Raw genomic sequence first — 15,199 nt, forward strand, 5'->3', positions numbered from 1 at the left:
GGGCTAAAATCTGATGGGTTTTTTTCAGCGTTCTTACTTCAGTCTTTAATGTCAGGTGATCCTTCAAATGTCAGTGTAAAGTGTTGAGTACACTATTAGTGCTCAGTCGTGTTTTTCTTTTTTTTTCTTTTTTATAACTTTTTATTTGTAGTAGCAATAAACACAGTACAATGATACCACTTAAGAGAAAACATTTCCCACTGCTTAACATTTTTCTTTTTCACAAACTCTAAAGTAACAGAACACAAAAAAATAAAAAATATATAAAAATAAATAAAGGTTTCATCAAATACAATATATGAAAATAACAGTAAAATGGTAACATAAATAATATCAATACTAAATTTCCATAGGTCAGAGAGGGTCAAATCTTTATTTATTCATTCAACTTTAGGTTATTATCAACTGTGAATTACTAATTTAAAAAGATGATTAAGAGGGGGAGTGCAATGGGTCGTAAATTGAAAAAATGTTTGTTATGTGGATGGGAATTAGATAGTAATAGTTTTATATTTCTATGAAGATTGGATGGAGCAATCTAACGTAATCAGTCCACTTGGACCAGATGTTTCTAAATGTATTAATTTGGAGTCGAAGGGAGAATGTAATTTTTTCCATCACATAGATATTATATACCATCTCTAGCCATTCTTGGGTTGTTGGGGATTCAGGAAGTAACCAGTGTCTTGTAATTGCTTTTTTGGCTGCGAGTATTAAAATATCAAGTAAGTATTTATCAGATTTACATATTTGGATATCAGAGCTTCCAAAATAAATAACTATAAATTGAAAGGGTAGTGTAATATTAAGTATGTTTTCTATTACTCCATGTACTTCTACCCAAAATTGTTTTATTACTGGACATTCCCAAAAAATGTGCCAGTGATTAGGTTCCTGAGACCCGCATAGTCTCCAGCACTTAGTGTTCTTTCCTGTGGTGTATGCTCTTTGTTTTGGCGTGATGAAAAATCTCATTAGACATTTCCATCCAAATTCTCTCCACATATGTGAATTAGTACATTTTGATGTAAATCTACATATGTCTAACCATTCTTCCACCGTAATAATGGCATTACTTTCCTTTTCCCATTTTTCTTTAACATATTCTGTTGAATGGGGTTTAATCGATCTAAATCCTTTATAAAGTTTTGAAATTATACCTTTACTCCCACTGCCTTTGTAGGCATCTATAAAAATTTTCAGTATTGAGTCATCCAGATCTGTTTTAATTTTAATATTATTTTCAAAGTGGTTACGTAATTGAAGGTATCTATAAAAATCAGATTTATCCAGGTTATATTCTTTCTTCAGACTTTCAAAATCTTTCAAAAGGCCTTTCTCTGTGATTGAGTAGAATGTTAATATTCCTTTAGAAATCCAGGATTTAAATCTATAGTCCATTTGATTTGGTTTGAATTCAGTGTCATAAGCACACCATTGAATTATTTGTAGTTTATCATTCAGTTTGTATTCTTCTTTTATAATGTTCCAAATTTTTAATTGGGCTTTAATCCATAAATTTTGCGTTTTTTCTATGTATCCCCCCAGGTTTTTATGTGCCAATATCGCTTGTAATGGAGGATCATTCATTAGTGTAATTTCAATGTCTTTCCATTTTGCTTGATATGTTGGGTTACATAGGTTAACCAGATATTTAGTCTGGGCTGCATAAAAGTAATCCTTAAAGTAGGGTAAAGCCATTCCTCCTTGTTCCTTTGGAAGTTCTACTGTTTTTAATTTAATCCTTGGTTTTTTCCCCTGCCAAATGAATCTAGAAATGGTCTTGTTCAATTCTGACCAATGTGTTTGGGGTATTTCTGTTGGGAGAGCTTGGAATAAATAGAGGTATCGAGGAAGGACATTCACTCTTATTGCGTCAATTCTCTGGCTAAAGCTCAAGAAAGAAACGGCATTCCATCTGTGTATATCATTTTTAATATTTATTAGTAGAGGATCATAATTTACTTTTGCCAATGTTGAAATCTCTTTTGTTAAATGAATTCCTAAGTATTTTAGTGATTTCTGATCCCATTTCATATTCAATTTGTCTTTTATAGTTACTGGGGGTGTATATTTAAAAGATAGGGTCTGTGTTTTTTGTATATTTAATTTATAACCTGCATAGGAACCAAATTTCTCCAGTAAAGTCATTAGTTCAGGAAGTGAGGTTGTGGGTGTGCTTAAATAAATCAAAATATCATCTGCATACAATGCCAGCTTGTGAATATCTCCATTTATGTTTATACCTTTAATATTTTTAGTTTGTCTTATCCATTGTGCCAAAGGTTCTATATATAGAGCAAATAACAATGGTGAGATTGGGCATCCTTGTCTTGTCCCACGTTGTAATGTTATGGTGTCTGTGAGGTATCCATTTATTTTTATCCGGGCTACTGGTTTATTGTAAATTGTACGAATGCCTTTTATAAAGTTTTCATGTATGCCAAATCTTTCAAGAGCTTTATATAAAAAAGACCAATTTACAGAGTCAAAAGCCTTCTCCGCGTCAAGACTGATTAAAAGAGCCTCCATTTTGTTCTGATATATATGATTTAGTATATGTAAGGATCTTCTAATATTATCATAAGTTTGTCTTTGCGAGATAAAACCTGTCTGATCTTTATGTATTAGCTGCGGAAGAATCTTTTCCAGTCTTTTGGCGAGAATGCCTGTGTATAATTTATAATCAACATTTAAGATCGAGATTGGCCTATATGAACCGCATTCTAATTTATCTTTCCCCTCCTTTGGTAAAACAGAGATTACTGCTTCATTCCATGATGGGGGCATCTTACCCTCTTTTATAGTGATATTGCACGCTTGGAGTAGGCTTGGAGTTAAGTTTGATCGAAAAGTTTTATACCATTCTGATGAAAACCCGTCGGGGCCAGGTGACTTATTTGATTTAAGATTAGAAATAGCGTTGACTAATTCAGTTTCAGTTATTTCAGCAGTTAATATTTTATTTTGTTCTTCTGTTACAACTGGTAGGTTGATAGAATCGAGAAATTGTTCTATTTGTTGGGCGTTCTTTAAATGTGGCTATGATGAGCCAGGAGACCATAATAACGTTTATAAGCTTTTACTTATGCACAGCAAAACAGTTTACATAACTTTACATGATGGCTTTCTCTTTCTGCCATATCACCGTTGTACATGCGCAGTAGCGGGTTTAGGAACAGAGCATTTAAAGCGACAGAGCACATTCTACATCCTCCTTCTTTAACTTTGACAGTTTCTTCTTAACAAAAGATTATTGCATAACAAATTAAATCAAAATTTCTGTTTTTCTTTGAGAACTGTCTCTAAAAGGTAAGCTGAGCATAAAGATAGACTATACAACTTTTAACAGCTCAGATTTTAAGCATTAAACAACTTTTATACATTCAGTATTGTTACTTAGCGATTGAGTGTTTTCTCTTTTCATCTCAGTCCATGTATTTAGGGTTTGGTTTGCAAAGACGACCAACTCTGGTCACGTAAGGAGTTTTGGGAACAACTTTTGTTGAGTGTTCAATAAATGTTTTTTTCTTGGTTTCTTGTGAGGTGCAATGTTCTTTGATTTCCTCTGGAATGGGATGTTCGTGTTTAGACTCGACAGAGGGGGTCTGGACCGAGGGAAATGACATCACACTTTGCTCAAACGGTTGTGGTGATGGTTCTGTGACTGGAAGAATGTGTTTTCGGTTTCGTCTATATTCTCTTCCTTCTGATTCCACAAGATATGACCTTGGTTCATCCAAAAGTTTTTTAACAAGTCCAATTCGATCATGACCTTTGGATGTTGCCAGTCTCACTACTTCACCTTGCAAAAGTGGTCGCAGTGCTTTACTAGATTTGTCATAGTATTGCTTTTGATATTGCCTCTTCCTCGAGAGTTGTTCCTTGACAGAAACATTGTTTTTCGAGGCAGGCACAAGGGCAGATTTGCTAACTGGTAGAGTTGTTCGAGTCTGCCTAGACATTAATCTTTCTGCGGGAGAACCCAGAGTCTGATCACGTGGAATGTTTCTGATGTTGAGCAAATTTTGAAACACATCCGATCCATCTCTCTTGCTTTTCTCCATTAGTTGTTTTGCACTTTGCACTGCCCTCTCAGCTAGCCCATTAGCTTGTGGATATTCTGGGCTACTGGTGATGTGTGTAAAATCCCAAGCTGCAGCGAATTCTTTAAATCGTTGACTTGTGAATTGGGTGCCATTGTCCGAAAGGACCCTGTGTGGACTCCCGTGAACAGAAAAGTGCCTTTTCAGTTTTGTGATCACTGTGCTGGAGGACATGTCCCGAAGCAAATCAATTTCAAACCATCCCGAATATGAGTCTACTAATACAAGGTAGTGTTGACCATTCCACTCAAAGATATCTGTAGCTACTGTTGACCATGGGAGATCTGGGATGTAGTGTAAGTGAAGAGGCTCTTTTTGTTGATGAGACCTCTGACTGTTACAGATGGAGCACGACAGCACCTGATTTTCAATATCTTTGTTCAGAGAAGGCCAGAAAACAATACCTCGTGCCCTGCGTTTAGTTGCCTCAAGGCCAGGGTGACCTCTGTGAATAATTGTGATATATTCACTACGTAGTGATTCAGGAACCACTAGCTTCTGTCCCTTCATGATTATGTCTTCATCAATTGTGAGTTCGTCCCTGAATGGAAAATACTCACGAATTTCTACAGGCAGTTTTGACTGGCTATACGGCCATCCTGATTTGAGAATACTGCAAAGGCGTTGAAGTACTGGGTCCTGTGCAGTGTGAGTGCGCAACTCATTCAGCCTGAAAGATGAAATATGCTGGACTGACATGACTTCAAAGTCAGTTGAATCATCATAGGGTTCATTTGGGACTGTTCTAGGGGAGCGTGATAGCGTGTCGGCAAGGTACATCTGCTTCCCTTTCTTGTATGTTATTGTGAAGTTGTATTTCTGCAATCTTAGCATCATACGTTGCAGTCTGGCCGGCGCTGTGTAGATGGGCTTGTTGAGGATGGTTACTAGTGGCTGGTGGTCTGTTTCGATGTGAATTTGTTTACCATAAATGTAGTCATTGAATTTTGTACACGCAAAGACCACTGCCAGAAGTTCTTTTTCAATCTGTGCATAATGCACTTCTGTTTGAGTCAATGTCCGTGATGCATATGCAACTGGAGCACCTTCCTGAAGACATGCAGCTCCTAGGCCGAACTGGGATGCATCACAGGTGAGTGTGACAGGTTTTTGAACGTCATAGTATTTTAAGGTAGGTGGACTGGAAATCATCTGCTTCAGATTGTCAAAAGCATCCTGATGTTGTTTATACCAGCACCATTCTGTGTTTTTACAGGTCAGCTCGCGCAGGGGTGCAGACAGCTCACTGAGATTCGGTATGAACTTTCCTAAGTAATTTATCATGCCCAGGAAACGTTGTAATGCAGTAATATTGTCTGGTGGTTGCATTTCTGTGATTGCTTTTGTCTTCTCTGGGTCTGCTCGTAGTCCCTTGTTTGTGAAAATGTGGCCCACATAGCTCACTTCACTTAGACGAAATTTACACTTCTGAGGATTTAGTCTCAAGTTCACTTCACGGGCACGATTCAGCACTCTCCTTAAATTTTCGTCATGTTCCTCTTCGCCATGTCCACCCACTATAATGTCATCCACTATGATTGCACATGGAAAGCCAGCAAAGATTTGTTCCATGGCATGCTGAAAAACTTCGCTGGCAGAATTAATACCAAAGGGCATTCGAAGAAATCTAAATCTACCAAACGGCGTACTGAACGTTGTAAGTAGAGACGACTTTTGGTCTAGTGATATCTGCCAAAAGGAGCTCTTAGCATCTAGCACCGAAAATACAGTGGAATTCGGCATTTGCGCCGCCACTTCTTCCACTGTGCGCATGGGGTGATGTGGACGTTTCAGAAACTTATTTAGGTCTCTGGGATCAATGCACAATCTGATATCATCTGAGTTTTTCTTGTGAGTGGCCACCATAGATGATACCCAGTCAGTAGGTTCCGATACAGGGCTGAGAACACCCATGGCAACCATCTTTTCTAACTCTGCTTTCACCTTGTTTTGCATCGCTGCAGGAATTCTGCGTGCTGGACGAACAACAGGTTGAGCTTCTTTGTCAAGTTTCATGCAGTATGTCACAGGAAGTTTCCCTATTTCGTCTTGGAAAAGATCTGCATATTCTGTGGTGATCTGTTGAGCGAAACTTGTTTCTTTTAGACTGACTTGGTGTACTGCTTTATTGAGAGAGATGAGGCCCATCCGAAGACAATCAGGGAGCCCAAGTAATGGCTGTACATCCCTTTGGACCACGTAGAACTGTAAAGTGTAGATCTGACCATTTAGATGACAAGGTAACACAGTAGATCCAGCCGTTTGAATCTCCTCTCCACCATAAGCAACAAGCTTTACATGGCTCGACACCTGCAGATTTTCATGTTGCTTTACGTGTGCAAATATTTGTGAGGACATGATGTTGCATGAGGCTCCTGTGTCAATTTTCAATTCAGTTGTTTTTCCATTGATTTGGACTGTGCAAGATATTGCAGGTTTCTTCAGCTGCTTTAAATCTGTATTAGTCACATTTTGATGATTCAGAGCAACTCCATCTATAAAGAAGGAGTCTTCACTACTGTTAGAGGTTTTAGAAACTTCAATTTGATTCACAGTTTTTCTTAGATTTCTTGCACTGTGAACTTTAGTTGATTTGCAACATTTCTGGAAGTGATTCCATTTATTGCACCTGTGGCATTGCTGGCCATACGCAGGACATCTCTCCCGTTTAGCTTCGTGGTTTCTTCCACAATTGCTGCAATTATGAATCTGCTGTGAAGCAAACTTGTCTAATCTGGGCTTGGGAGTACGAAATGACTTTCTTTTTATCATTTGTTGAACACTATCCACATTTGACAGGTTATGTTTTGGTCCAGCTAACGTTTTGGTGTGCTGATCTGTCAGTTCATGTATCTGACATGTTTCTATTTCCTTTGCTAATGTTAACTCGTTGTCACGCAACAGCAGTTTTCTCATTCCATCATTAAGTATTCCGCACACGAGTCGATCCCTTATTAACTCTTCCTGCAAATCTCCAAATCTGCAACTCTGTGCTTTGTTTTGCAAATCACTCACGTACGCCTCAATAGTTTCACCAGGCTTTTGATTTCTTGAATTGAATTTGTGTCTCTCCATTGTTATATTTGTTTGTGGACTGCAAAGTTCTCGAAATTTGCGTTTTAGACACTCCGGGTCTTCGCGTGATTCTGCCGGTATGTGTATTCGTCGGTCATCACCCTGACCCGTATATACCGCGGGTGCATAAACAAATGTTCGCTCGCGCTCGATGGCTTCCGAGCCGGCCAGGTTAAGCAGTATGAATGCTTTTGTGCGAGGCTCTTTCTCTGAGTGTGCCGCGGCTATGAATATATCAAATTCCTGTTCAAAAACACGCCAATTTTCGGCGATATTGCCGTCAAAGACCAGCGGATCAGGTCTGCGGAAACCTTCGGCCATGGTTATTATTTTTTTTTTTCTTCTCTGCGACGCTCTTAGACAGCTTACTGTGTCGAAGCACGATGGACGAGCCTTTTTTCCGCCGTCGTCAGAATTCCGTGCAGACCACTTCTGACACCATGTTAGATGATGAGCCAGGAGACCATAATAACGTTTATAAGCTTTTACTTATGCACAGCAAAACAGTTTACATAACTTTACATGATGGCTTTCTCTTTCTGCCATATCACCGTTGTACATGCGCAGTAGCGGGTTTAGGAACAGAGCATTTAAAGCGACAGAGCACATTCTACAGTATACAAGAGCTCGTAATAGTTTTTAAAAGTCTTTTGTATTTCATGTTGTTTGTGTAGTGTATTTTTAGAATTCAAATCCCTTATTTTGTATATTGATCTCTCAATTTGTTGTTTTTGCATCCTTCTTGCTAACAATTTAGTGCCCTTTGGACCAGATTCATAGTATTTTTGTTTTGTAAAATTAATCTTTCTTTCAATTTCTTGTGCATATATTAAATTTATCTCGTTTCTGATTTTCTTTATTTTAGTCATTAAATCAGATTTTTTTTCCTTCTTATGTTGTAATTCCAGATCTTTTAGTTCTTCATTAAGGTTTGTTAATTTTAATCGTTTTTGTTTCTTTTCTTGAGCACATAGTGATATGATTCTACCTCTAATGACTGCTTTTAATGTATCCCATAATATGGCTGGGTTAACTTCTCCATTATCATTCTCTGTAAAAAATAACTTTATATCTTCCTTAATTTGAGTTTGAAATTGTTGATTATTTGTATTTAATCTCCACAATGTTCTTCCTGGATTATCTCTAATATGTATAGTACAAGAGAGAGGGGCGTGATCAGATAGGTCAATCGTTCCAATATCACAGGTTTGTACTCTATGTCGATCTCGCTTGAGTACAAAAAAATAATCTATTCGTGAGTATACATCATGGGGGTTTGAGTAAAAAGTGTAGTCACGGCCTGTTGGATAAAGATCTCTCCAGAGATCTACTATACCTAGCTCATTCATTACAATTTTTATTTTTTTATGTAGGGGTGTGAGTTTAGAGTTTTTTGATGAATCTAGATTTGGATTAAGACGGATATTCCAATCTCCACCACATATAACAATTCCTTTGCCTTCTATCATTAAGTCAATTATTTACCTATAGAAAGATAACTTGCTTCCTGGGGGAGCATATACATTACATACAGTTATATTAATATCTTCAACTTTCCCTGTTACTGAAATATATCTCCCTTCCTTGTCTGAAATTTCTGAGAGGTGTTCAAATGGTATTTTTTGCGAAATTAATATTGCTACTCCCCTTCTATGTCCTGATTTGTAAGAAGAATAATACACTTTGGAAAATCCCATTCTCTTTAATTTTTCATGTTCTATTGGTGTAAGGTGTGTCTCTTGTAACAACACTATCCCTGCATTTTCTTTTTTCATTTTTAACAGTATTTGACTCCTCTTAGCTGGATTCAACACTCCATTTACATTAAATGTAATAACTTTAAGATTACCTTTATTCATATTTTTGTAGTTTACTAACCAACTTAGTTCCCCTCTGCGTCTCTCTTATTGACCGTAGTGTATATTTTGACATTGCCTCTCTTAAATTATAGATACTAAACTGATACCAAATTAGAACAATTTTAAAGAACATTACACCACCGTAACTAACAAGAACAGTTGCTTCCGGTGTAGAGGCTCGATTCTAAAGAGCCTTATAGGGCTTACTGCGTTTTAAGCCTCCGTAAGGGAAATGTCCACTTTATTCAAGAAGTGGGGCCCTATTAATTGGTCGTAAATTAGTCCAGACAACACAAAAAAAAAAGTCTAACTCCAAAAGAAAATTATCCTCGGATGACAGTCAATAATCAAGTACCGACATTTTCAAACATTATTCGAACGCAATTAGGAATATAACGTTATTCATTCAGATGATTGTTTCAAAAACAGTCAGATAGGATAAAATATTGGTGTGAAAGACATATGAGATCTTAGCTGTTTTCCTGGATTAGATGTATAGAATTCCGTTTTTGTTCATTTTCTAAATTGCTTAAGCTTCTCCTTATACTGACTGCGGGAAGCTTTTTTGGGTTGTGCGTCACCGGCCACCTCTCCGTATCTCTGATCTTCTCCCCGGTCCCGTCGTTTCAGTACCGGTTGCCAGGTGGTTAGTTGTTTAGCTGTAATTTCCTCCTGTTCTATTGCCACGGAAGGTTTCACCACCGCGACCGTAAATCCACGCTTGACCAAGTCTTTTGTTGCCTCCGTCGCACTCTGGTACAGTTGGGTGCCATCCTCATAGAAAACACGCATCCTTGCCGGGTATGGGGTCTGGAATTTTATTTGCTTCTCCTTCAATACTTTCTTGACTTCGACATACTCTCCTCGCTTTTTAAGCACCTCTAAAGGGAAGTCGTGGTCTACGAAGAAACGAGTGTCATTAAAATACACCTTTTTTCTCTGCCAGGCCTTTCGAAGCACTTCTTCTTTCGTCCGGTAGCTCGAAAATTTCACTACTTTTGAGCGTGGCTTTGCCTCCGGGTTACTGGGTTTCGGTTGTAACGCTCGATGTGCTCGTTCAATTCCAAGTTCACGGTCCCGGGGTAAGTCCAATGCGTTTTTCAGCAAATTATTTAGAAACTCGATCATGTCTGTGCCTTCCTTGTCTTCAGGTATACCGTAAATCCTTAGATTATCTCTGCGTGCCCGTCCTTCCTGATCGAGCACTCTGGCTTCCAGATTAGCTTGGCGCTGTATGAGGCGTTTGATTAGCGTCGATGCTAATTGTAGCGTGGTCTCGGTCTCTTCAATTCTTTCCTCAGCCTCTTCCAGTCTATCGTTCGTTCTTTTTAATTCCTGTTTGAATTCGTCAAACTGCTCCATGTTATCCTTTCTGAATTCTCGAAGTTCGATGAGAATACACCGCAGACTGACCTCGGGGCCCTCTTCGCCATGAGGTGATGGTGTCCGGGAACGGCTTCTGTTTAACGTTACTTGACTTGTTTCAGGGTTGTTTTCTGATACATTCGATGTTATTTTGCTCCTTGTGGTGACCCCTTTCTCCATCATTACTTTAATACTCCCAAAGTTTCACAAAATCAGGTTTTAGGGGGTTATTTTGTTAACCGTCGGCGAGCTCGAAGATTAAGCAGTCATCCTGTCGGTGGCGCAACCGGAAGTCCTCTCTCAGTCGTGTTTTTCATAGTTACCAGTGCCGATGGAGTTTTTTAAAGCGTCATATTCTGCTGAAAACGTTTCATTTGAATGGTAATGTCCCATAAGCGGAGGTCTTGTGAGTAACTTCACAAGTCGGTCAAAGTCTACACCGGTAACAAGCTCATCTACTCCCAGAACCTGCTACTCTCTACCTACACGTTGTCAGCTGATGTTTCAAAACCTCAACACTCGCATACAGAACAGCCTCAGCGTCTGCACCTCTTATCGGCACTAGCTGCAAGTCTACACCCCCTCTGTCCAGAAGTGAGCACAGCCTCTTGGTACCATCCCAGCAAGCATTTTTTTTGGGGTGTTTAAAGGTGCCAACTGACCATCAAAAGTAAAAATGACTCATTTTATCTCATCCCAACAGGGAAACCACCAACAATAAAGAATGAGTTACTATCTGGTGTCATGGCTTTGCAATTAAAACAAGTTTAGTTATAATGGAGGTCATTGGGGGCAAAAACAGCCACTTGAACAATATGAACAATACATAAGGGTTAAAAGTCTAATAGACGGCTTGGTTAAAACCAGGCTAAATCTAGGCTGTCAGTGAGTGTGCACCCCTAACCCCGCCTCTCACAGTGACCTCACTAGCTCCGCTGAGTGCTTTGTGTCTCAGATTGCATGCAAGTCTGCAGCCAGATACTGCTGGAAGCTAGTCATCAAATACACAGGAACGAATGACTACACGTGTCAATCTGTCTATTAAACTATCTAATCTGTCTAGTCAGTCTTTTATTATCTTTTATATGCAAAAATATTCATTCATAAAAACATATGTATATATGAACACTGGGTCAAATAGGGTCCGTGCATTTTAAATCTAATAACAAAAATAACCCAATGTTGGTTTTGTCCATATTTAAATGAACGTGTGTAAACGCACGCTTTGATCAAACCTTTTATTCCCCTTGATGATATTGTGCTTTTTTTTCCCCTCAATGCCCTCCAAAGTTTCAATGTTTGGCCGTGTCTGCCATATCTGTTTTGTTTAAAAAAAAAAAAGGAAAAAAAGGAATGCATCGGTTCCTGCATGTAGAATTCAGAAATATCATGGCATTGAAAGAAAACTGGCAGCAGTTGAGTGCCGAGGTCAAAGGTCAGATGAGCAGGCATCACACCTGATAAACACCTGGGGCAACTGTACAGTAAAAAAAACAACAAGATTAAGAAATATTGCTTTAATTTGAGAGAGACAAAAAAAACTCTTCCGTGTTAAAATTTGATGTTCCTCCAGCGTTCTTACGTCAGTCTTTAATGTCAGGTGATCCTTCAAATGTCAGTGTAAATTGTTGAGTGTACCATTAGTGCTCAGTCGTGTTTTTCATAGTTACCAGTGCCGATGGAGTTTTTTTTTTAGAGCGTCATATTCTGCTGGAAAAGTTTCATTTTAATGGTAATATGCCATGAGCGGAGGTGTATGAGTAACTTCACAAGTTGACCATAGTCTAGACCGATGACATGCTCATCTACTCCCAGAACCTGGCAGAACGAAATGTTGCAGCTCGTCCGGTCTTCAATGATGAGCCCAAAAGAGGCCACTTCACAGAGCCGGCCCAAGGCTTAAGAGAACTGAGAGGCAGGACAAGATGGCGGGCTGGACTTGGTTAACTTTAGATTTTACACAAATCTCATTGTTTTGTTTTTCACCTAAAATAGTAACTAAAACATCCAAGATGTGTTTTGCCTCATCAAAATGTGGAATTTGATCAGCAAACTACTCATTCTAAGACAACTATGCCTTGGGCTAAATGACTTGGCTTCAAGTACGATGCCACACGATTCAGAAATGAAGGTACAGACTGCACAAACAGATAAACGACATGATGCATCTCATTTCACCACAACTAAAGGCAGCGACAAAAAAAAAGTCAAGCTCTCACGATGATGACATTTCTCATGCAACCCTTTAGCAAGCCTACATAGTATTTATGCCTATAAGTCACTGCATGGGTAAATAAGAAACAAGCAACACACACACACACACACACACATATATATATATATATATATATATATATATATATATATATATATATATATATATATATATATATATATATATCCATGGGCCACTGTAAAGTAATATGGTTCTGTCATAACGTTTTGAATGAAAATATGCATTTGGATAAGACACCTTTAGTATAGTTTTGATTTTAAGGCATAATAAAGATCAAATGCAAGTACGAGTGGATTTACATTGAAAATTTCAAACGCATCAAGAAAACCATGTGCTAAGGAAATTTCAAACCATTTGGAACGCACAGAGACGAGCTTTTGTGCAAAAATGAACTTAAAGGTGCCTTTAAAAAAGTGTCAAAGTACTTTTGAAAACAAAAAAGCAAACCCCCAATATGTGGCAGCAAGAGGCCGCTTTATTTGAGTAAAGCATTGAACGATTCATTCAGCCAAAGAAGCCAATAGGATGAACGGACAGTTGAATCAATCCCTGAATCATCGACTCACCCGAGTCTTCTTGGCGAAGGCCTGAATCGTTCGTGTAGGGAAACGTCGCTGTGTATTATTCAGAGATGGCCAACTGTTCTGCTGTTTATTTTATTATACTTATCGCAATGATTTTACTACTACTATCAATAAAATTAATATTAATAATAATAATATTGCCGGAAGTTGTACAGCGCATGCGTCACGTGTTCATCATCAGCATCCATGACAACCGTCCTGTGGGTGTTGTTTGAATCTCGCTCTGTCGATTGGCATCTGATCTCTGCGTCCTCCGTGACAATTTTTCCAGATTATCGATATTATTGATCGTTGGATACGTCGATTGATCGCCCGCTGTTCCCATCACTCAGGTTTGACCCTTTTTATTACGCTGTGCTTTGTGTTTGTGTTCAGTTTGTCTTGTGTTCACTACAGGTTCCAGAGTCGACTCACCTACGACTCGCTCCAGTTTGAAGGCCTCAACATCAGCGCGGGGGAGCTGAAGCGGCAGATCATGAGGAGCAAGAGGCTGAAGTTCTGCCAGCTGAAGATCAGCAACGCCCAGACTGATGAAGGTGAGTTGAGGAAAAGACACTTCAACTGTTCTACGCTAACATTAGATGCGTTATATCAGACACTTCTGGAAGCTGTAAGGTGGTGCTGATGCTGACATGTAGTGATGTTTTGACTGTTTTAAAAGGCTAATGGCTCTCAAAGTATACCGTGCTCCATAATTATGTGCTGATTCTGATTTTATTTTGCTGTCAGAATACACAGATGATGCTCTCATCCCTAAAAACACGTCGGTCATCATCAGACGGATCCCCGCGGCGGGACTGAAGTCCTCAAACAGAAGATTTGTTGGGTAAGTGCTGTGAAATGAGCACACGCGTCCTCTGTTAGATGTTATATGAAGACTCCTGGTCTGTCCCTGGTGTTTTAGTCACACAAGCTCCTTTGTTTTGCAGACATCAAGCTGGACGCTGGCGTGAACCTTCACCTAGAGCTGATCCTTCACTCCTCTCACTGGAGCAGTTGTTGAAGGTATTGAACAAATGAATAGCACAATAGCAAAACGCAATGTAAAGCACACAATATACGCACACGCACTCAGCTTCTTAGGGAGATTTGAGATTGTCTGAAGGGTTGAGGGTGAAAAAGATTCAAATGTGCAAATGCCTGTGAAACAGACTGAGAATCTGGCTGAGGCAAAGGCGTCAGAGGAGGACAAGCTGAAAGCGGTGATGTACCAGTCCAGCCTGTGCTACTACTCCAGCAGGTGAGCGTTCAGACACCGACAGGTTTGCTTTGTGAGAGATGTCTGAGCTGATTCTCATGGTTCTGATGTTCACTAGTGAGGCCATGAGGCTGCTTGGAATCCCGGGACACCACATTAGGCACTGCCCCACTAATGTGGTAACTGGGTTTTCCAAGCTCACGGTTGCTGTGAACTTGAGCTCTTGTCCTCATCAGTCAGATTGTTTGCTCAGAGTTTGACTGTCACTCCTCAATTCACAGGGCAGCCGCTCCGCGCCGCACAAGCGCATCCGGAAGAGCACAGGGATTCCCCGCAGCTTCCTGTTGGAGGTGGACGACCCAGACCGAAAGGGAGTCATGATAGACGGCAGCGGCAGATACGTCATTCCCATCATAGACGCGTGAGTAAACTGTACTTGGCATAGCCGCATGTTCTAGTGTTTGTCCAAATCTCACATGATGTCTGCTTGTGTGTGTTTGCGCTCGATCTGTTCAGTGAGGCCTATGCTGCTGAGAAGAGAAAGAGGCCGTCCTTCTCCTGCCAGACCGAGCCTTTGCCCTCCTCGTCCTCAGCAGGTGCGGCATCTTCGGTCCGGGACGCCGGAGGGAAACGGTCCCGCTCCCCATCTTCACCAGAGACGCGCAGCGACCAGAAGAGACCACGTCGCTGAGAGACCTTCATCCAAGAGACCTGGAGCCGACGTGTAAATGTTGTACATAGTTTATTAATAAAAGATAATAAAGATTATAGTCGCA

At 39.7% G+C, this 15,199-nt stretch overlaps 1 protein-coding gene across 2 annotated transcripts; it reads left to right on the forward strand.

The window, feature by feature from the left end:
- Positions 1 to 13,208: 13,208 nt before the first annotated feature.
- LOC100333095 (E3 ubiquitin-protein ligase RBBP6-like) lies at positions 13,209 to 15,199 on the forward strand. 2 transcript variants are annotated; one of them, XM_087265052.1, is made up of 7 exons: positions 13,210 to 13,761; positions 13,955 to 14,051; positions 14,155 to 14,230; positions 14,377 to 14,465; positions 14,542 to 14,602; positions 14,705 to 14,844; positions 14,940 to 15,199. In XM_087265052.1, the coding sequence occupies exons 1-7, from the start codon at positions 13,701 to 13,703 to the stop codon at positions 15,112 to 15,114; spliced, it is 699 nt and encodes a 232-aa protein (XP_087121178.1). In that variant the 5' UTR covers positions 13,210 to 13,700; the 3' UTR covers positions 15,115 to 15,199. The 2 variants fall into 2 exon arrangements, with proteins under 2 accessions (XP_087121179.1, XP_087121178.1); XM_087265053.1 differs by lacking the exon at positions 14,542 to 14,602 and having other exon boundaries at positions 13,209 to 13,761.

The sequence above is a fragment of the Danio rerio genome, chromosome 8, assembly GCF_052040795.2.
Source record: "Danio rerio strain M-AB ecotype USA chromosome 8, GRCz13ab, whole genome shotgun sequence".
In the NCBI taxonomy this organism is placed as follows: Eukaryota; Metazoa; Chordata; class Actinopteri; order Cypriniformes; family Danionidae; genus Danio; species Danio rerio.